Source organism: Macaca thibetana, chromosome 5 (genome assembly GCF_024542745.1).
Source record: "Macaca thibetana thibetana isolate TM-01 chromosome 5, ASM2454274v1, whole genome shotgun sequence".
NCBI classification, from domain to species: Eukaryota; Metazoa; Chordata; class Mammalia; order Primates; family Cercopithecidae; genus Macaca; species Macaca thibetana.
In genome coordinates, this window is record NC_065582.1 from 6,711,535 (window position 1) to 6,734,008 (window position 22,474).

The 22,474-nt window shown below is 40.7% G+C and overlaps 1 protein-coding gene across 3 annotated transcripts in view; it reads right to left on the bottom strand.

Moving 5' to 3' along the window:
* WWC2 (WW and C2 domain containing 2) overlaps positions 1–22,474 on the bottom strand; it is a 217,444-nt gene that overhangs the window by 10,221 nt on the left and 184,749 nt on the right. For 2 of the 3 annotated variants that reach the window (XM_050792511.1, XM_050792510.1), the window contains exons 20-21: positions 21,766–21,858; positions 18,191–18,433 (exon numbers count right to left, since the gene is read on the bottom strand). In XM_050792511.1, the coding sequence (XP_050648468.1) occupies positions 18,191–18,433; positions 21,766–21,858 (336 nt within the window). The other variant, XM_050792512.1, reaches the window with a different exon arrangement.

The window sequence follows — 22,474 nt, forward strand, 5'->3', positions numbered from 1 at the left end:
GCCTCCCAAAGTGCTGGGATTACAGGTGTGAGCCACTGTGCTCAGCCCAGTCTACCAATTTTATTGATAATTTGAAAGACACAGCTTACTGACTTCCTGTTTCTAATTCCATTCATTTCTGTTCTAATGGTTATGATTTCTTTTCTTATCCTTAGTTTGCTCTTTTTTTTCTAGTTTCCTAAGATGCAAACTTAGTTGATTGATTTTAGTTCTTTCCTTTTTTCTAGTATATGCATTCAATGCTATAAATTTCTTGCTAAGCACTGTGTTTGCTGCATCCCCCAGATTTTTTTTTCTTATGATAGGAACAGACTTTACTGGTTGTAATGAGAAGTGCAAGAGAAGAGGATGCTATAGTTCCTGCTTCTGGGGCAGTGTCCACAGACTCACTGGCTGTCCTCCAAAATCCTACAAATTTTGATTGTTTTTTCATTTGGTTCAAAATATCTTTTAATTGTTCTTAAGGTTTCTCCTTTGACCCACTTGTTATTTAGAAGTATGCTGTTTAATCTCCAAGTATTTTGGAATTTTCCAGCTACTTTTGTTATTGATTTCTAGTTTAATTCCACTGTGGTAAAAGCAGACAGTGTAAATATATATCTTACGGCCTGGACTGTGGTCTATATCTTGGTGAATGTTCCAAGTGAGCTTAAGAAGAGTGTGTCATCTGTTGTCATTAAATGAGTAGTCTATAGATGTCAATTATATCCAGTTAAGTAATAGTGCTATTGAGTTCAACTATGTCTACTGATTTTCTGCCTGCTGGGTCTGTTTATTTCTGACAGATGATAATAATGAATTCATTCACTTCTCTTTGTATTTTTTTTTTTTTTGCCTCATATATTTTGTGCTGTTAGTCACACAGATATTTAAGAATTGTTATCCTGGTCGGGCACAGTGGCTCATGCCTGTAATCCCAGCACTTTGGGAGGCCGAGGTAGGCGGATCATCAGAGGTCAGGAGATTGAGACCAGCCTAGCCAACATGGCGAAACCCCGTCTCTACTAAAATACAAAAATTAACTGCGTGTGGTGGCGGGCGCCTGTAATCCCAGCTACTCAGAAGGTTGAGGTAGGAGAATCACTTGCACCTGGGAGCCTGGGTGACAGAGCGAGACTCCATCTCCAAAACAAACAAACAAAAACAAATTGTTATCCCTTCTTGGATAATTAATCTCTTTATTATTCATTATGTCATGCTCTTTTTTTTTTTAAACTGGATAACTTTTCTTGCTCTGAAGTCTGCTCCATCTGAAATGAATATAGCTACTCCCACTTTTGATTAGTATTAGCATTGTCTACTTTCAGTCTATATGTGTTTTATGTTTAAAGTGGGCTTCCTGTATACAAAATACGGTTGGTTCTTTTTTGATCAACTCTGACAAACTGTTTTTTAATTGGTGTATTCAGACCACTGATGTTTACAGTGACTAATGAAATAGCTGGAATAATATCTACCATATTTGTTACTGTTTTCTATTTGCTGCCCTTGTTGTTTGTTCCTATGTTTGTCTTCTACTCTTTCACTGTCTTTTGTGGTTTTAATTGAGGACTTTATATAATGTCAATTTTCTCTTCTTTCTTAGCATGTCATTTATATTTCTCTCTTACTTTTTCTAGTGGTTGCTCTGGAGTTTGTATTATACTATCCAAATCTACTTCCAAATAACATTATACCATTTCATGAGTAGTACAAGGTCCTTATAATAACAAAATATCCCTCATTCTTCCCTCTTTTCCCTTGCATCATTGCTGCCACTCATTTCACTTATACATAAACATACACACACATAAGTGTATGTAACTTACACTGTTGCTATTACTCAGAACAAATTATTTATGTGATTAAGAATAAGAAAAAAATCTTATTTTACCTTAATTTATTCCTTTTCAATACTCTTCCTTTGTTTATATAGATTCATGTTGCTAACATATCATTTTCCTTTTCTCTGAAGAACTTTTAACATTTCTTGCTAGGCAGGTCTACTGAGCACAAATGTCCTTAATTTTTGCTTGTCTGAAAAAATATTTGTTTCTCCTTCACTTTTGAAGAATAATTTTGTGTTTGGGTACAGAATTCTAGGTTGATTTCTTTTTCCTCTTAACAATTTAAATTATTGCATCCCACTCTCTTCTTGCTTGTACAATGATTTCTCAGGAAAAGTCAGATATAATACTCACCTTTGTTCTTCTATAAGGAAGTTTTTTCCCCTCTGGCTTCTTTCAAAATTTTTAAATCTTTTAATTTTCTGCAGTTTGGATATGCTTAGGTGTAATGTTCTCTGTGTGTCTATATTTATTTTGCTCGGTGTTTTATGAGCTTTCTGGCTCTGTCGTTTAATGTTTGACATTAATTTGGAGAAAGTCTCAGTCATTATTCCTTCCAATATTTCTTCTGTTCCCTTCTCTTTCTTCTGGTATTCCTATTACACACATGCTACATCTTCTGTAGTTATCCCACAGTTCTAGGATGTTCTGTTCCTTCTTTTTTATCCAGTCTCTTTTTTCTTTGCTATGCAGTTTTGGAAGTTTCTATTGACATATCCTCAAGAGTTCAGATATTCTTTCTTTAGTCATGTCCAGTCTACTAGTGAGCCCATCAAAGTTATTTTTCATGTCTGTTAGTGTTTTTGATCTCTAGAACTTCTTTTTGATTCTTGCTTAGAATTTCCATCTCTCTCCTTATGATGTCCATCTGTTCTTGCATATTGCCTACTTTTTCCCTTACAGCCCTTAGCATATTAATCACAGTTATTTTAAATTCCTGGTCTGATAAGTCCAGCATCCCTGCCATATGTGAGTCTGGTTCTGATGCTTGTTTTGCCTCTTTAAACTCTGTTTTTTGCCTGTTAGTATGCCTTGTAATTTTCAGTTCAAACCCAGGCGTAATATACTAGGTGAAAGAAATTCTGGTACACAGCCTTTAGTGTTGTGGTGGTAAGATGGGGGTAAAGAAGGAAAGTGTTCTATAGCTCTGTGAACAGGTTTCAGTCTTTGAGTAGGCCTGTGCTCCGGGGCTATGAGCTTCACAAGTGCTTCTCAGTCTTTCCCCTCCTTAGGTGGAACAGAGTATCTAGGATGGGCTGGAGTTGGGTATTCCCCTTCTTCCACATGGAAGACTAGAGGGCGCTAGAGTTGAGTATTTCCTTTATCTGAGAACACAGTTTCTCCTGAGGACAGGCCTTGCTAAGAAGAACAGAATGCTTTTGTATGTTTCAATTGGCTACTTTTTCCTTCCTCTGCCAGAATCAGGAGAAGACTTTTCTTCGACATCCATTGTGAGGACCCAGTCAAGCTCCTGGAAGTAAAACTAACACAAGCGTGGAGAGCCCCCGACTTCTCATGACTGGGTACTCCTGCAGTTTTTAACTCTCAGACTTCTCTGTAGTGAGCCTCCAGCAGTATGTTCATTACAGTTTAGGTTTTCTTACCCCAGTATTGGTTCCTGCAGAGGTCACTGCTCATAGATTCTTGCTCCAGTAAGTTGTGATTCTTCGTTCTGCTTGCCTGTCTCTCCAATTTTGGGGATAGTAGTTTGCCCTATGACCTCACCTCTCTGACTGATCTAAGAAGAATTGATTTTTCATTTTGTTCAATTTTTTACTTGCTGTTAGATTGAAGACTTCAAACTGCTTATATGTTGGACCAGAAACCAGAAGCCTATAACTTTTAATGATTTCATAACATTCCACTTAGTAGCTACAGCTTAATTATCTTAACGAACCCTCTACAATTACCTATTTAAATTATTTCTAGGCTGCAGTGTTCATTCAAGTGGGATTTGACATTTAAAAATCTTGGTAAGTGAACATGTGGCTATATTAGATTTGGAGATAAATAAATGCAGGCATGTATTACATAGTTTAAAAAACTCTCCACAATAAGCCTACATCAGTATATTCATGTAACTGTTTATATTACTCCATTATCAGGGAAAAACTAGTGTTAATTTGTACTTTGAGTTTTAAAAACACCTAATATTGTAAAATACTGAATAAAGCTTCCCTGATATAAAATCCAAACTTACGTTTATTTATGAGTAAGTATTAAAAAGACAATTCTTTAGCTATGTAAACAAACTGTGAAATAGAAAATAAGGCTTAAATATGAATGTGTGACTTGTTACTCCTCCTACATTCATATTAGAAAGTTATGTAATTCACAGTGAGGACTGTCATCATGGGGTAAAGGGGCCACGATGACTCTGTTCCCCATTTGCTGTCCTTCACCCAAGGCACTGACTCCCTCTTGTAGGTAAGCTAAGAGGTTGCCTAGTTTTTCACTTAGGATATGGCTCAAGGTTTGCCTTGGTGGCTGAGATGTTTATACTGGGCCCAAAAGCTTCAGGAGGGCAAAGGATGTGCCTGTTTAACATAATTCATAAAGGCTCAAGTGCTCAATACAATTTTTGAACCAGTAGTTTATTTCTGACAACTGCCTATATTTGCAGAAGTTACTTGCAACGTTGTCTTACAAAAGGAATTAATTAAATCAAATGGCTGGAGACTTCATTATATAATACATATACACTTAACGAGGGGGAGTGGTCTCGTCTTAAATCAGTCTTGCCAATACATACTTAAAAACAGTTGTTATCTCCATCTGACAGATACACAAATCCTTTTTTTTGTTTGTTTTTGTTTTTTGAGAGGGAATCTCGCTCTGTCACCCAGGCTGGAGTGCAATGGCAAGATCTCAGCTCACTGCAACCTCCCCACCTCCTGGGCTCAAGCAATTCTCCTGCCTCTGCCTCCAGAATAGCTAGGACTACAGGCGCCTGCCACCACGCCCAGCTAAGTTTTATATCTTTAGTAGAAATGGGGTTTCACCATGTTGGCCAGGCTGGTCTTGAACTCCTGACCTCAAGTGATCTGCCTGCCTCAGCCTCCCACAGTGCTGGGATTACAGGCATGAGCCACTGCACCCAGCTGCTATCTGACAGACAAACAAATCTAATTTAATTTAGTTGATTTGTGTCTTGAGGGACAGTGAGGCCTTATAAATAAGTGAGTTGACTTCTGTCAATGTTTTGGAAAGCTGCTTTAGGAGAAGGCATATTCTGAGCAAAATCTCTGGTGTGAATACATGGTAACTTTTCTGTTCACTTTCCCTCCCAGTTCTCACCGGGGATGTTGGGGAAACAAGCGAACCAGCAGTGACTTGAGAAGCTGCCTCTTGCTGTACCTGACAGAGACAGAGAGAGATCGACATCAACTCAGGCCAGAACTATGCAGCTGACACACAGAGGCGGAAGAGAAAACAGTTAGGTAGAGGTCTAAAGGTGGTGGGCAGCCCGCGCCTGCAATCTAAGTTGATGGACAGCCCCATAATTGGGATCCTTCCAGACTTGAAAAGCCAACTGCTTCCGTTATAACCTAAGCAGTTAGAAACAACAGAAGGAAATAAGACTGGTGCTGGCAAAAAGGGCAATTAAGGACCTTGTCATCCCACGTGCATCCACTGTTTCAGACACCTTTAAGGCCAGGAAATCAAACAAGGTCTTCGGGCTTAAGAAACACGACAAAGACAAGATCTTTGACTATGTTTCACAGCCAAACTGATACTATCAGCAATTCTCTTACTAAGAATTTATGCTTTAGGAATACGAGTGTGACCAGAAAGGTGCAAAAAATATGCATAAAAGTGTGTGTTTCCACATTGTTTATAATAGAACATTTGGGAAATTGTTATTAGAATAATTAAATAACTGTGATATAGCTATACAAATGAATGTATTAAAATAATAAGTTACAGTAACATTTACTAATATGGAAAGCTATTCATCACATACTATTCGAATTAAGTGAGGGAAAGAAGCAAATTTCAGAACAATCTATCTTTATGACCCCATTTTTGTATAACTCTTTCAAATAACAGTAACGCACACACATTGCATAAAAAATAGCTGGAAGGACATACACCAAATTGTCAACAGTGGTAACCTCTGGGAAGTACAACTCCAAGAAGGACTTCTAGTTTCTGCTTTATATAGTTCTGCATCACCTGAATTTGTTTTAATAACCATGTGTTACTTAAACATTTAAAAAAAATTAAAATATTCTCAAAGCAAAAATATCTTAAACTCACTTTAAATTTGCAAATAAAAATACTGTGGCACTTTGAGGAAAGATGAGATTTTACAAAAACTCTTTATTCAGCAAATACTTATAAAGAGTAAATTATACTGAAACTACTTTATGGAAAGCTAAATAACCCACAATGGGGCATCCTTAGTACTTTGCTAATAATCATCTACTGCAATAAGTTTTGATTTTTTTCCATCACACAGTGTCTTTTTCCAGGTATTTTTTTACTGCCCCCCCATTTCCTCACCCTGTTTTGAAAGATTTTGTCTATAAAAGCAGCCTATATTTGTTAAGTAACAGTTGTCTCTTGATTACTTTGTAATTGATGAGATAATTTAGTTGCCAGTTGGAGCTTGTGAACTTATGTGATTCAAATACAAGGGTGACAAATGTGATAGTTACTTTGTGAAGTCCTATCTTTATTAAATGGGTAATTTTTCATTAGGTCCCAGATAAGGAACTGTTGACTTAGTACACACTGAGAAATGACTTCTACCTTGCTATGGTATATCAAATTACTAAATTAGTAAATAGACTAAAAATTTTGCTGCTATTCAAATTCTTTGTGAAATACCATAAGAAAAAAAATCACTCTTAAAACAGACATCTGTTGACTGATTTAACAAGAGACATATCAGGAAAAGACAGGGAAGGAACTGAATCATGCATAGGTAAGGTAAGAAAATCTAACCTACTTTTCTTACCTAGAAGTGATTTTATCCGATAGGAAATAGGACAGGCTCACAGGCTCCTGTTCCGTCTTTGCCACCTTCCACGTGAATGGAATGCAGAGGTCTATCCTACCCCTTGCAGAGAACTCTTTTGGCAGTCCCTCTAAGTAGTGTAATGGCTGCTGACATTTTCAACTTCCAGCATTTCTATGGTGACTACAAAATTACTTTGAAACTTGCCTTTGTCTTACAAAAAAATAAAGCTGACCAGGCAACATAGGAAGATATTTCCTTCCCTGCTGAATAAAAATATACTTTACTGAAGACTGTATTTGTCTCTATGTTTTTATATTTATATCTGTATCTATACCTATATCCTTCTCCAAAAATTAGGTGGCAAAACATATAGAATGATTATCAGCTGCTAATGATCAATACCACATTTTGTAGGCAGTTAAATCTCATTGCTGAATACTTTACTGTAATCATTAAGATTTTGTTGAATGCAGTGTATTAATATATTTGGCATAATTTTTAAAACAGATCTAACTTTTAAGAGTGTTAACATTTGCATTATTTTAAGCTTTACAAAAAGTCTAGCAGTTCTGCAGTCTAGCACCAGAATTTTGGCATTTTGACAGGGAAACACTCTATGGGGAAAAAAAAAAAGAAAGAAAGAAATTCCTGCTTTGTAAGGACCATGAGGCTCCTCTGGAAGAAGCCCAGTCCTCTCTCGGCATGCTCTGCCCCTCACCCCAAGGAGTCACGATAAGACGCCTGGCTCACGAGGCCTGGGAGCCACTTCGTACGCTGCGGACTCCAGAAGGGGTGATTCACCTCCAGTTTACATGATGGGAGCCCAACCTGCAGAGAGGTCCAGTGATTTATTCATAGTTGTGTTAAGAAGCCTAATGGAATAGAAAGCACCATCCGGTCTTAATTTACAGTCCTGAGCTTCTTGCTCTGCTTCCTAAGGGGGTTTTACAATACACGAGGATACTAAATAAGATTCTGTTTTTTATTCTGAACTACAAAACAGACTTTGGATCACAAAGGAGGAAGGTTATGGAGTGTGACCCTGAGACCTGACAGTTTTCGCTGACAAGGGAGGCAGATCCAGGATCTGCTGCTGGCTTTGATTCACTGCTTTTCTAGGAGCCATATTTTTTATGGCAACTGGCAGACTCGTTGCTCATCGTTAGGCACTTTATGGTCATCTTGCTGAAAACCTCACAAATCCCCAATACCACAGGGAAATGATGGAGATGAAAGGGCAATGTGTGAGCGTGGCAGAGTTAGTGTGTGTGTGTGTGTGTGTGTGTGTGTGTGCAGGTGCTGGTGTACCCATGTGTATGTTAACAAATGGCTGTGGAAGTGAGGAGGAAGCAGGTGAGGGAAGTCAATGGTTATCATGAGTTTCTGTGGCTATAATGAAAGGCACACAATGGAAAGTTTGTATTTTCACAAAACTGGTTTTTGCAAATTTCAGTGGTGAGAAAGGTACACAACTCAAACAGTTTATATCCACAGAGTTGGTAAAAATAACGATAAAACCCCTCTGCACTAGGGAGAATCAAATCATTTTGAAAGCAGGATAAATGCACCTTGTTTTGTGAGCTTTTTTCACTGTTGCTTGATGTGAAACTGCCAGTAGTAGAAGGAAGCAAAAATGGAGAGGCAGCGGGCTTGGCATCCGCTACGGGTTGAATGTTTGTCTCTCCAAAACTCATGCTGAAATTCAATTGCCATTGTAACGGTATTGAAAGGTGGCACCTTTGAGAGGTGAGCAGGCCTGAGGGCTCTGCCCTCATGTGTGGGTTTAATGCCCCAATCAAAGGGCTTTTTTGGGAGTGGGATCTCTCTCCTGCCTCCTACCCTCCACCATGGGATACCACAGCAAGAAGGCCCTTGCCAGCTGCAGCCTCTGGATCTTGGACTTTCCAGCCTCCCGAACTGTGAGAAATAAATTTATGTTCTTTATAAATTACCCAGTCTGTGGCATTTTGTTATAACAGCACAAAATGGACTAAGACAGCATAGTTTCTTCCAGTGTGATAAAAAATCCGCTCTGCATAACCTGTGTAAGACTGCACTCTGAGTATCCTGATACGAAAAAGCTTCCAGGAATCACATTTCACCCGGGACTTCAGAATTATCAAAGTGCCGCATGTACCCTCAAGGTTTAGTTCCCTTAGGCCATGCGGACTTCAATTTCCACAAATCTCTCTGAATCCCTATTTATACTGAAAGCACATTAGGCTTGATTTCAAATAGATCACAAAATTCTGTAACTAGAAGGGATCCTGGTGGCTATCCACTTCGATCCTCTTAATTCATATGTAAGTACATAAAATCCTATTAGTGCATGGGAAAAACATAAGCCACAGGTATGCATATTTTTATAAGGCTGGTTTGTTTTCATTTACCTATTTTTTGTTGGGAAGAAGAAAGGAGTTGTAAAGGAAAGCAACGGGGAAGGGTAATGAGAAAGCAAAGCCACAACAGCATCCAAGAAGATCTGACTCTGTCGCCACAAGCACTCATCGGTCTCCTGGCCTTGCTGTTACAGTCTCTTTTCACTTGGACCCTAAACAGGGACCTCAGGTATATACCAATGGCTCTTTCCCTGGGTAACATCAGGCTAGCTAAAGAGCTTTGGCCCTATCATGTGTATAAAAAGACAGCATTTTGTATATGAGGTTCAACTCCTCTGACAAAGGAGTTTTATACTGAACTGTTAATGGCATCCCCAAGATGTTCACAGTAGTGATCTAGAAAAACAATAGCAATGGCATGGAGAAAGCTGAATACAATTATTAAGACTGTCAGCTTTTACTAGCCCTTAATTTTTTAGATGTATCTTCACATTTTGTTAAGCTGAAATTTTCTTGACAAGAACTAGAAAACACATTCTCATTCACATTCTCATTCTGAATAAGAGACCTCTAACATGTCAGCTCAAATCCTCTTGACCTTTCCCAATGCCCTTGCAGTCATCAACTCTCTGAGGGGTCTGGTGGACTTCAGGAGGGTACAACTAGTGTCTCCCCTTATGTCCTTTCTCTGGTCCCTGCCATGGCTTTTCTGTTGAAGCCAACGTGTGCCATGAGATTGTCTGGCAGTCATATGTGCACATGGGTAGAACGATTCTTCCTCATTTCTCCTCTGAGGGATGACTGTGAGATGTGGTTAGCATGGCCTGTGGGTGCTGGTCCCAAGGGAGCAAGCAGGCAGCACACTAGCGGCCATCTCCTCCGTTGTCTCTCTTCAGCTCCCCGGGCTGCACCCTCTTGGTGAAGCAGTAGAACAGAAGTGTTTATCCCAGGCCGGGCGCGATGGCTCACACCTATAATCCCAGCACTTTGGGAGGCCAAGGTAGGCAGATCACCTGAGGTGAGGAGTTCAAGACCAGCCTGGCCAACATAGTGAAACTCCATCTCTTCTAAAAATACAAAATTAGCTGGGAGTGGTGGTGCGCACCTGTAGTCCCAGCTACTTGGGAGGCTGACGTGGAAAAATTGCTTGAACCCGGGAGGTGGAGGTTGCAGTGAGCTGAGATTGTGCCACTGCACTTCACCCCGGATGACAAGAGTGAACCTCCAAGTCAAAAAAAAAAGTGTTTATCTCAGGCTCTACCATGATCATAAGAGAAAGATCCTTGGGATCTTCTTTTCCCTCATTATCCTGGTATGCAAACTAATTTTAAAACCAACTAAGTGCTGGTTCATCAGATAATAAAGATCAGAAATCCTCTAGGCTAGCTATGGTGGCTCACACCTGCAATCCCAGCACTTTGGGAGGCCATGGAGGGAGGCTTGCTTGAGCCCAGGAGTTCGAGACCAGCCTGGGCAATACAGTGAAACCTGGTTTCTACAAAAAAAACAAAAAACAAAAAAAATTAGCTGAGTGTGGTGATGTGTGCCTGTAGTCCCAACCACTGAGGTGGAAGGACTGCTTGAACCTGGGAGGTCGAGGCTGTAGTGGGCTGTGGTCACACTACTGCACTCCAGCCTGGGTAACAGAGAGAGGACCTGTCTCAAAAAGACTCTTCTATTAAGAAATAATTCCTTTTTTTTTTTTTTTTTTTTTTTTTTGAGACAGAGTCTTGCTCTGTCACCGAGGCTGGAGTGCAGTGGCGCAATCTCGGCTCGCTGCAAGCTCCGCCTCCTGGGTTCATGCCATTCTCCTGCCTCAGCTTCCCGAGTAGCTGGGACTACAGGCGCCCGCCACCATGCTCGGCTAATTTTTTTGTGTTTTTAGTAGAGAGGGGGTTTCACCGTGTTAGCTAGGATGGTCTCGATCTCCTGATTCACCTGCCTCGGCCTCCCAAAGGGCTGGGATTACAGGCGTGAGCCTCCACGCCCGGCCTTAAGAATAATTTCTAAGCAAAATCATCAATGCAACCTATGTGAAGATGATTTTAATCATCATCAGAAACATATTATGAGGCCAGAATTATGCACAGGTATCATTTAGTGATTAAACAACTGTAAACTAATATAAAATAAAGCACTATTTTACAAAGGAGAGTTCTAAAGTGTCATTCTTTTTCAGACAGTTTCCCACTAGAACAAGGCCTGCTTGTATCCTTCACTGGGCAAAACAAAGGAGATCCTGGCTCTCTCAAATGTTTGCACTCTTGATCCAAATTGAACAGTCCCATGATCTTCAGATTAATCCTGGGTTGTTCTGAGCCCAGCGACCAGTTTTCACACCATCTAAGAGAGTACTGCCACGTGGGTAACAGAAGGCCTGTTTTGTGAGCAAAATACATCCAATGTGGCATTAATGTTACCTCTACTGGCAAGGCCAACTCCACCCGGCTTTGTACTCAAGTATGTTGGGTTGTGTTGACATGTTAAAGAATCAAAACCCTCACACAGCGATGGCAGCACCTTTATGAAGACACTGGCTCTGAGGCAGGCACAGGAAGGGACGGCACCCGTCAGGTATGTTAGCCAGCATCATTTTTAGGCGATGCCCTGCAATAGGAATAATTAAATGCTGACAATTAGGAGATGAAAGTGAAAAATACCACCCGTGTCACACACATGGTTGCACTGAATGAGAGAGATGACAGCTCCCAAAGAGGTCATTTACAAGGTAATTTAGTTCAACTTTATAATGTGTCTGAGAAGCATGCCTCACATTCCTATCATTATTTCTGTCACTGAGAACAGAATGATAGGTCGGTATGATAGGGACGAAAACAAACAGACAAGGGGTGTCAGGGATCTCGGCACCCCAGGAAGAATGAATTGGGCACTTTTCCCCTCGCACTGTCATTCTTTTCCTAGATCACGGCTGTGAACATCGTATGAGATGGTGGGAACAAAAACAGCAGAAAACTGTTTCAGAACAGTCTGTCAAAAGCGTTGAGGGTTGATTTCAAAACTGTGTTGTATATAAGGTCTCTAAGAGATACTGATTTGATCTGATAATATCCATAGACCCTGATATTCCTGAAACTTGGTCCCAGCGTCACCAAGGCACAACTGGACCAAGGGCTCTCTGAGGACAAGGCAGAGGCCCTCACATGGCCAAGCTACGCTAAGGCCACAAACAGTGTGCACCAGTCAGATTCTCATCACGTTTTCAGGCTGTATTGTTCTATTCACCACTAAGCCCCAAGGTGAAATCCTCTATGCTAGTGGTGAGCAGGAGGCAAGCAAAACTCAAAGAGGGCTAAAATCACGGCTGGTCAACAAGATGAGCAGCTTGAATGAGGCAAAGGAGACTTCTGCCAAGGTTGGATGGAACATCTACTAAGGCACTATAATACCAAAGAAGCAAAAGTAGCCTCACTGCTTCCCTGGGGAGTTGACACTCTAGGTCGAAGGCAGCATAGGAGTTGGAGAGGAAGGATTTGCATTAGGAGGTGTGTTTGTGCTTTTACAGAAAATATGTCTGCTCAAGTTTCCCAAGGAACTCCTTCTTAATTTTTTTTCCAGTTGGAAACAAACACACATTTTTGACTGGCTCATTCAGGGACAAATCATTAAAATGAACATGTGTGCCTCAAATATCAACTCTGACTTGACTGCCAATTTTCAGAGACTCTGAGCAACGTGTCTGCCCTGATGATTTCCTTGGGTTGTTGGGTTCCAGACTCCTTCTACTTTATATCTACTTTACTTAGAGCAAATGCAAAGATTTCTTTAGTGTAGAAGGAAAACAAAGGTCACCCTATCAGTCCCCAAACCTTGAATCATCCCTCAACAACAGTAAGAATCTTAGCAGAATTCTACAATGAAACACAATTAAAAAAAAAAAAAAACCACTCAGGAAAATATATTTATGATACTTTTACTTTAAGAAGGTCTTAATCTTCTTTTTCAATCAGTATTAGACTTACTCTTTGGATCTGCCAGAGTCTCTCTCACTTTATCTCATGAGAAAATGTCTGGCGCTGGGGACTGGGAAGGAGCCTCTGGCTCTAGCCATGGTCAGTTACACTACTGCCACACTGTCTTTCCAGAGAACACTCTAGAAACTGCACGGTTCCCCTATTACTTATGTATCACACATCAGTGCTCCACACAGATACCATCCTCATCACACAGCAACGCTCCATACAGACGTGTCTGCTTCTGAGCTCTGTATTCATGCCATGACCAATCTCTTAATTCCTCCACAAATTCCTGCTATTTTAGCAGTTTAATAAATTCGTAGGGCAAGTCCCTCTCCTTGTTATTCTTTTCCAAAATACCTTGGCTATTCTTTGACCTTTACGTTTTCATTAACTGCATCAGTATCCATGAAGAACCATGTGCGTATTCTGCTTGGCATTACATTGACTCTGTGGCACATTTTAGGAAGAACTGGCCGTCTCCACAGTGTTAATTCTTCCTCTGTATCAGCAATTGGCACACTACGGCCTGCCGCCTCTTTTTGTAAATAAAGTTTTATTGGAACGCAAATACATCATTTAATTACATTTTATCTATGGCAGAGCTGAATAGCGGCAACAGGGACCATATGGCCCAGAGAACCCAGAATATTTAACATTGTTAATATTTAGTTATAATACAGTTACATTATATTGTAGTATAATTTGATATAATATGTAATATAGGAAAAGCTTACTGACCCCTGCTCTACATGGATGTAATAAATTCTCCATGAATTTGCTTTTACATTAATTCTCAGTAGGTTTTGTAATTTTCTTTATACTGTACTGTTTATTTTTGTTAAATTTATTGATATTTGATATTCTTTGATACTGTTGTAATTATCTTAATTAAATGTTCTAGGTGTTTCTGGTTGGTGTAAAGAAATGCAACAGACTTTTGGATATCATTCTACTCACCCATCTTGCTAAACTCCTACTATTTGTAATAACTTACAAATTTTTAATGTATGCAATGTCACCTGTAAATAATGGCAGCTTTATTTCTTTCCAATCTTTTCACTTCTACTTTTTTTCTTGCCTTATGGCACTGTTTAGGAACTCCTAACACAATGTTGAACAGAAGGATAGTGAATGCCTTGTGTTTGATTTTAAAGAAAATGATTCTAATGTTTATCTATTTATGATCATATTTACTTTAAGTTATTCTTTATCAAGTTGAGGAAGTTCCTGTCTCTAACTTACCGGGATTTTTAAACATGAAGGAACACTGACTTTTTTTAATATTTTTCTGAATCTACTGAGTTGGCCAAATGATTTTTCTCCTTAATCTGTTAAAGTAATGAATTATATAAATAAATTTCCTAGCATTAAAAATATTCTTAGACATTTCGACAGGGTCAACATATATTTTTTTAATTCATTGTTTTCCAATATTAAAAAACCTGCCAGGCGCAGTGACTTATGCCTGTAATCCCAGCACTTTGGGAAGCTGACACGGGTGGATCACCTGAGGTCAGGAGTTTGAGACCGGCCCGGCCAACATGGCAAAATCCTGTCTCTATTAAAACTACAAAAATTAGCTTAGTGTGGTGGTGCGCACCTGTAGCCCCAGCTACTTGGGAAGCTGAGGCAGGAGAATCGCTTGAACCCGGGAGGCAGAGGTTGCAGTGAGCCAAGACCATGCCACTGCACTCCAGCCTCGGTAACAGAGCAAAACACCGTCTCAAAAAACCAAACCAAACCAAACCAAAGAAAACTTTTGTACAATTCAACATGGTCAACATGTATTATCTTTTTAATACAGTGTTAGATTCTATTTACTAACATTTTTTAGTCAGGATTCTGGCATCTACATTCATAAATGAAACTGGCCTGGCCTGTGATTTTCCTTTTGATAGTATCTTTGTCTAGTGTTGGCTTTAGGGATGTTGATTACATAAAATTAGTTGTGGAAGTGTTCCCTCTTTTTCTAGTGCCTGATAGAGTTTGTATAAAATTGAGATAATTTCTTCTTTGAAAGTGTGGTGGAATTTGCTTATAAAGCATCCAGAACTTATATTTTCTTTGTGGATAGATTTTTAATCACTACTTCTACTTTTTTAAAAGAGCTATAGGATTTTCCATCCTTTTTATTCTTTCCAAACATCCATTCTAGTATATTTTCCTAGACGTATGTCCAAATTGTAGGCATATACTTTTGATAATATTCAATTATTTTTTCCTGTCACTCAGGCTAAAGTTCAGTGGGGTGATCACAGCTCACTTCAACCTCAAACCTCTGGTGATCCTCTTGCCTCAGTCACCAGAATAGCCAAGACTATATAGGTATGTGCCACCATGCTCAGCTAACTTAACTTTTTTTTCCCCCATGGGATCTTGTTATGTCACTCAGGCTGGTTTCAAACTCTTGGCCTCAAGCTGTCCTCCCACTCTGGTCTCCCAAAGCACCGGGAGTACGTGTGTGTGTGTGTGTGTGTGTGTGTGTGTGTGTGTATGCATTTATTTTTTCATTTTTCATAACTGATTGATAGGGTATCACCCTGTCATCTAGGCTGGAATGCAGTGGTGCAATCACAACTCACTGCAGCCTCTACCTCCTGGGCTAAAGTGATCCTCCCACCTCAGCCTTCCAAGTAATTGGGACCAAGTAATTGGTGCATGCTACCATGCCTAGTGAATTTTTTTTTTTAACTTTTTTTGTAGAGGCAAGGTCTCCCTATATTGCCCAGGCTGGTCTCCAACTCCTGGGGTCAAGTGATTCTCCCACCTCAGCTGTAATTATTTTTTAAATCTCACAATTACCTGTAGTTCTGTCCCTCATTACTTTTATAATATTCTTTATTTGTATATTCTCTTCATTAATTTTGCCAGAGCTTTGTCTGTTTTTCCTTCTGTTTTTTGCTCTACTGAGCTTCTCTCTATGTAATGGAGATTAGATAAGTCAAGAAAAATGAAATACGGTAACAAGCAATTTATGGATGAACCTGTGCATGATGATATTAAGTAAAAAACTTAAGTCCCATAGTTTTAGTAATTATTGATACCTGGAGATTGAGAATTTCATATCATGACACACTAGAAACGACCAACCAACCAAAGACACAAAGTTCTGTTTGCATCTATAGTTGTCAAACTCCAATTCAGCTTTCGAAGGCTCTGACTCAAAAGAGTCAAAGACTGTGATGCTTCTCCATGACATTAAAGTGGGTCAAAGTCAACCAAGAGTTTGAAATTACTGCTAATGTTGAGTTAAAAACTTGAGAGTAAAAATGATGGTTAGTGAGGTTACAAACATAAGTGCAGGTCATTTCTGCTTAAAATTCAATCTTCTATTTCATAAGACTACCTTCCACATGCTGTGACTCTACTCTCCTGCAGGCTCCTGCCCACAGCCCTCCACTGTCTGGAGCCCATCTGGACCTTTATTAATGGACAGTCCTGGGCCTCTCACCCCTATGAAGCTCCACTTCCCACTTTAAAAGCCAGTTCAAGTGCCACCTCCTCCATGAAACCTCTCATGACCTCTCCAGGAAGCACTGCTCTCATGGACCTGGAGTGTCTGGCTCATCTCCTTTATGAAACCAGGGCAGTGTCTAATTATCCGGTATCCACTGCTGTGGCAAATGTAAGGCCTACCATTGAACTTCACATTAAGCAAACACTGAAGTCCTACTGAATGTGAAGGTTTCCTTCTATCAGGTGGGATAAGATACAGATATGAAATACGTTTTGTTGCTTAAAGTTTCTTTAAAGATTACTGGTGTCAGTTTGATTCTTGAAATTCATTCATTTAGTTTCTGAGTTCCATCTAGGATCAGTAGCTCCAGTCAGCTGAACGATTCAAACTTTCCTGATAGTACTATACACGACATGATCAAATAACAACTCTGGGTCAAAAATAGCAGTTTATATCATAGATAACATTTTCTGTTAGTTTCAGGAAGTGTCTAATCTATTTTATATTCCCATCCAAAGGGACTGAAAGAAAACGTTTTGACATTTGTAATACTAGTATTTCAGCTATATGGAAAATTCTATTTGCTACTACATATGGATATGAATACACACTTTTAAACCAAAATATAAATTCTACTCTCGAGAAAGTCAATCAATTTCATATGTATGCAGATTCTTGAAAATTTCAGTTATATTTAGGTGTCAAAATAATGGAAATAGTTTCTTTAAAAACACTCTTGTGTTTTTTTTGTTGTTTTTTTGAGACGGAGTCTCACTCTGTCGCCCAGGCTGAAGTGCAGTGGTGTGATCTCAGCTCACTGCACCCTCTGCCTCCCAGGTTTAAGAAATTCTCTGTCTCAGCCTCCTGAATAGCTGAGATTACAGGTGTGTGCCCACGCCCAGCTAATTTTTTTGTATTTTTAGTAGAGACTAGGTTTCAGCATCGTGGCCAGGATGGTCTTGAACTAACCTCATGATCCACCCGCCTCAGCCTCCAAAAGTGCTGGGATTACAGGCGTGAGCCACTGCACCCGGCCAAAAATACTCTATTTTGTAATAAGTGATTTCATCTTTTTTTGGTATAGCTATTTGTAGGGTGAAAAGTAAGGGAGAATGTCAATAAACAAAGTGTAATTTTTCTTTAAGATAAGAATGAAAGTGAAAATTTAGTAGCATTAAAATTAGCAATGTATTTCACAACTGATGTGGTTAATGAATCTTAAAAAGACATCCATAGAAAATCCAAACAAAATGTCTCACTTATGCCAAAAGTTATACTGTATTTATTTGCCAAGTCTTACGTTGAGATTGAGAAAAATCTGGAGGAGAAATTATGACTACTTCCCACTTCCCCCTTGGCCACGCCCTCACTCTTACTGGCCACACCCATCCCCTGCTGTCACACCCACTTTCCCAGCTTCCTTGTTCCTTCAACATTTTCAGTTTGGGAAAAAAAAGAAAAGGGCCTATAGCAGTGGGAAAAATGTGTTCCAAATGTGTTCCAAGCTGTAGTAAAACATCCAAAGACTTACGCGCAAAAAAGAAGCGTAAGTTGGGTACCTTCTACGTGGCATGCTTTAAAAAAGATGTAAGCCCCTCCGAGATGACAGACCCTGAGCTGTGTACCTGCTTCTCCGCTTGCTTCAGAAGCTTCTGGAACCTCTCGTCCTCCAGCACGCCTGGTGGAAGGTCAGTCTCTCCCTGAGCTTTCAGTTCCTCCAGCTTCTGACGCAAGTCCCTCAGTGCCTGCAGCTCATCATTGAGGCGGCTCTGCCGGGTCAGAGATGCCTGAAGGTCCAGTTCTAAGTCTAGAGATGTCCGTACTGGGCATTCTTGTGCTGTTCTTCTAAGGACTGACTGGCAAACCGTCTGGATAGTTAGAAACAGAATGATGAACACCCTGGTTATACAGGCAGTGGTTACCCGCTTTCCCTCCTTCCTGGTGCATGATGGATGGTGCTTCCTTGCGCCCTAGAAGCCAGGGCCTAAGGGGCAGGAGCAACTTGCTCTGGCCCATGGCAGGTGAGTTGCAGAGACGTGCCTTACTTCCGGCAGAAGCCTGTCAAGGCCAGTGTGAGAGGTGCGCATTTCTGTCCCCTGCTGGAGGGAGAGCAAAGAACCACAGAGGGAGGCTCCATCAGCATGGGCCCTGGGTGAGAGCAACACGGGGCAGGGCCTCCTGCCAACCTGCAGTGAACCAGTAGCTGGGCAAGAAATAAACCTTTATTGTTTTATACCGCAGAGATTTTTAAAGTTGTTACCATAGTACAGCCTGGCTTACTTAGCCTGACCAATTGATTACATGAAGCCTGCCTCGTGTAATAAATAAATACATTGCAAGACACTTCTGTTTCCTCCATTTCAGGACATATAACTCTTATCATATCCATGACAGTCGGCCTGAATATAGCTGGACAATGTTGCTAGGTTTTGACTCCCTAATCAGAATGCTTAAATTGAGTTGCCTTCCTTGATTTCCCATTGTGTGCTACTTACTTTCACCACTGAATCACCATGGCTCTTCCCAGGGGCAATCTTAACCCATTCATCAAGCAATAATTATTGAACATATATGAATAAACGTCTGCTGGGGCTGTGCAGGCAAAGTACTAGGAAGAGAAGACACAATCTCTGCCCCTGAAGACTTCGACTGCAGAATGCCATGAGACCGTAAGCGAGAGGAAGCTGTGAGTGAGCGCAGGAGTGCACAGGGGGTCAGGGAAGAGGATGGATCACTCAGGGTCAGGGCCCATTCACTTGAGGAAGAGATTTTAAACAAGGCTGGGTGAGAGGTGAGACTGCACCAGCAGAGGGGAACAAGGAGGTATTTCTTGCCTAGATTACTGGCAGACAGAATGCAAAACAAGTGATCGCTAGTAAGAACTGTTACTATTTGATATGAGTGAGGAGGGACTCAAATTTGACAAGTATTTTAGTCTGAAGATCTGGAATAATGGTAGTGCTCATGCCAGGCGGAAGGGAGGGGCCTGTCTGTCCCTATTCTGATTTCAGAGCCTTAGCCCAAGTCAGAATCACTCTTACTGTGTCCTCCTGTTCTTCCTCCACATCCAGTACATATTGCATGGTCTTGTGTAACATTCTTATTTTTAGGTTCCCTTTAGTCAACCTCTACCCTCTCCTCTCTACAAATGCATTACTCAGTAAGAATCATCTAGACACACATCATCTTTGACTGTATTACTCACTGTTCAGAATCAGAAATCTTTCCTAGCTGTCATGCACACAGAGCCTAAGGGCTCCATATACAAGAGTCTGCTGGTAAATGTTTAATAACTGGCTCTCTCTAGGAGAGAAGAAAGCACTGATTTGCAGGGTTTGCCAGTTTCTATGTGGCAAATACTCCTACCATCACCATTTTCAAGCTATGACTGTGATGTGTCACTGTCACTCCGATTTAACTGGCAAGAGACGAGCACAACTGACTCTCGTGAGCCAGCATGAGGAGGGTGCAGCACACCACTGCCGGTGGGTACCCCTCTAACCCCATCACTCACACACTTGGCGCTTTGCTCTTCTATTCAGGCGAATCTTTTACTCATCTTTGCAGATACTTTTGTCCTCATACACCTCTATACCTTGCTCATGCTGTAATTCTTAAAGCAGAATACCATTCCTCACTTGTTCCTATCAAACCATATCTGTCTACTTTTAAAAACCATTTAAAACCATCTTCTACACACGCTTCAGGATTAACCTTTGTTTGTGTCAAGTAGTCCTGATCACTAAGTTTATCAGTAACCCAACCGTTTCTCAGCTCCTTGATTCATAAACACTTTTGGTTAATATTTTTCTGAAGAGTGAAACTATCCCTGAGAGTATGTGCTGCTTAAGAAGGCAAGTGACTTAGAAAGGAGTTGAGAAGACTTTTCACACAAGATGATAAAAATTTGGGTGCTTTTAAAGCATAAAGTTTGGTAATCTGAAAAATCGACATCTCAGAATTTCCTGAAAATCATGACTGCTGAATAAATGCCAGCACATCTCATCTGCCTCTAGAAAAATGAAATATGCTTTTACACCTTTCAAGTAACCAGGAAGTTAAACCAGGGGCACCCACTGCTGCCTGGCCAGGCATCTCTCACTCTGCACATGGCGGCATGAGACCAGAGTGGCCCTGGTGATGACAATGCTTCTGATTTATCCTCCCCGCCTTCATGCCTGATCCTCCTATCCACAGTGCCAAAGCTGTTAGCAGAACCTGACAATCCTCATGTCCTGTGTGTCCCTGCTCCAGTATCATTTTATGCCACCTACTCAAAGCACCCAGTATCCATCACACCCCCACCCAGCCCCAAAGCTACCATTTTCTTCTTGAAATTTTATTCAAGTGTCGAGACCCCCCACCCCTGGCCAACTGAGTCTTTCTGACTCTCTCAATTAGATGGGCTCATTCCCTATCGTACCCGGCACAGCTGTGACAGTCCTGTGTGTGCTGCGTCCTCCTCTAGACCATGGACTCCTGAGGGTGCGAGCTCTTCGCCATCGACAGAGCTCAGCACATGTGGTGGTCTGTACTCACCAAACCACACATTTTAAGCCAAAATGATCACAGTAAACAAATATTTTCCTTTAGTATTTCAGCTGTTGGCAAGTAAACAGGCATTTCTGAACTACCTGAACAGTCCAACCTGTTAATTCACTTATTCTCTTAGACTTATCCTTAAAGCTCATGCAGAGACTCATGACCTCCAGGAAAATGCCACCTGAGCTGCCCACCCACATTAGTGTGAACTTTCTAAAGATATCTGTTTAAGCAAGTAATGAAAACTGTGTGTTCCTCCTTTACCAGCGTGTGTGTCCTTCAGAAAAGGTACCAGGTCTTACACCCCTTCCCACAATCGCTCAAGACCTGGACATGGTATGCAGCGTCATCAGAAATGTGTTCTACCATTGTCTGATACCCCTGCAGGCTCAGCAGGCCCCTTTTCCAGAGATACTGAAACTGCATTTCCAGTCTTAACCATCACAGGTTCCACACCAATGATGAATAAATGCCCTCACAACCCCCCATCTCCACAGCAGCCATGGCATCTGCGTCTCTGTGCATCCCAGTGGCTGCATTCAGTAGGCCAAGTGCATGGAGCACTGACATTCATTTCGTAGTTCTGGAGTTTGTGCTGCACAAGTCACAATTCTGGACTGGTCCAGGGACAGTGGGATGTGACTGAGGGAATACATACCCTTTTGACCCTCAAACTGCGGCGTTCGGTGGAGTTTCTCACGAACAGTGATTTTTTAGCCAGGGTTGAACTGTCACTGTCACTCCGATTTAACTGGCAACAAAAGATTTAAAAAAAAAATCACTGTATATCAAACAGAGTGCAAGCAGAAGTTTGGGATTGAGACGTTTACCAAGTAAAGCAGGTAGCGATAGTTAAGAGTTTATTATTTTAAGACAATCCCCTCAAATAAGTTTTTCCTGTTCTGTTTCGTTAAATAACTTCATTTTCTTAAATTATTTATTTATGTATTTTTTTTTTTGAGACAGAGTCTCACTCTGTCACCCAGGCTGGAGTGCAGTGGCATGATCTCGGCTCACTGTAACCTCTGCCACCCAGGTTCACACAATTCTCCTGCCTCAGCCTCCCTAGTAACTGGGATTACAGGCGCATGCCACCATGCCCAGCTAATTTTTGTATTTTTAGTAGGGATGGGGTTTCACCATGTTGGCCAGGCTGGTCTCGAACTTCTGACCTCAGGTGATTCGCTCCCCTCAGGCTCCCAAAGTGTTGGGATTACAGTCATGAGCCACCATGCCTGGAAATAATTTAAATAGCTGCCTTTTGGTAGTGGCTATCAAAAATCATATGTTTAAGCTACTTATATATTTTTTTAAATAAAATTATCCTTTGTATTTTTAGCTAATACATGGTATTTGTTTCTTTAAAG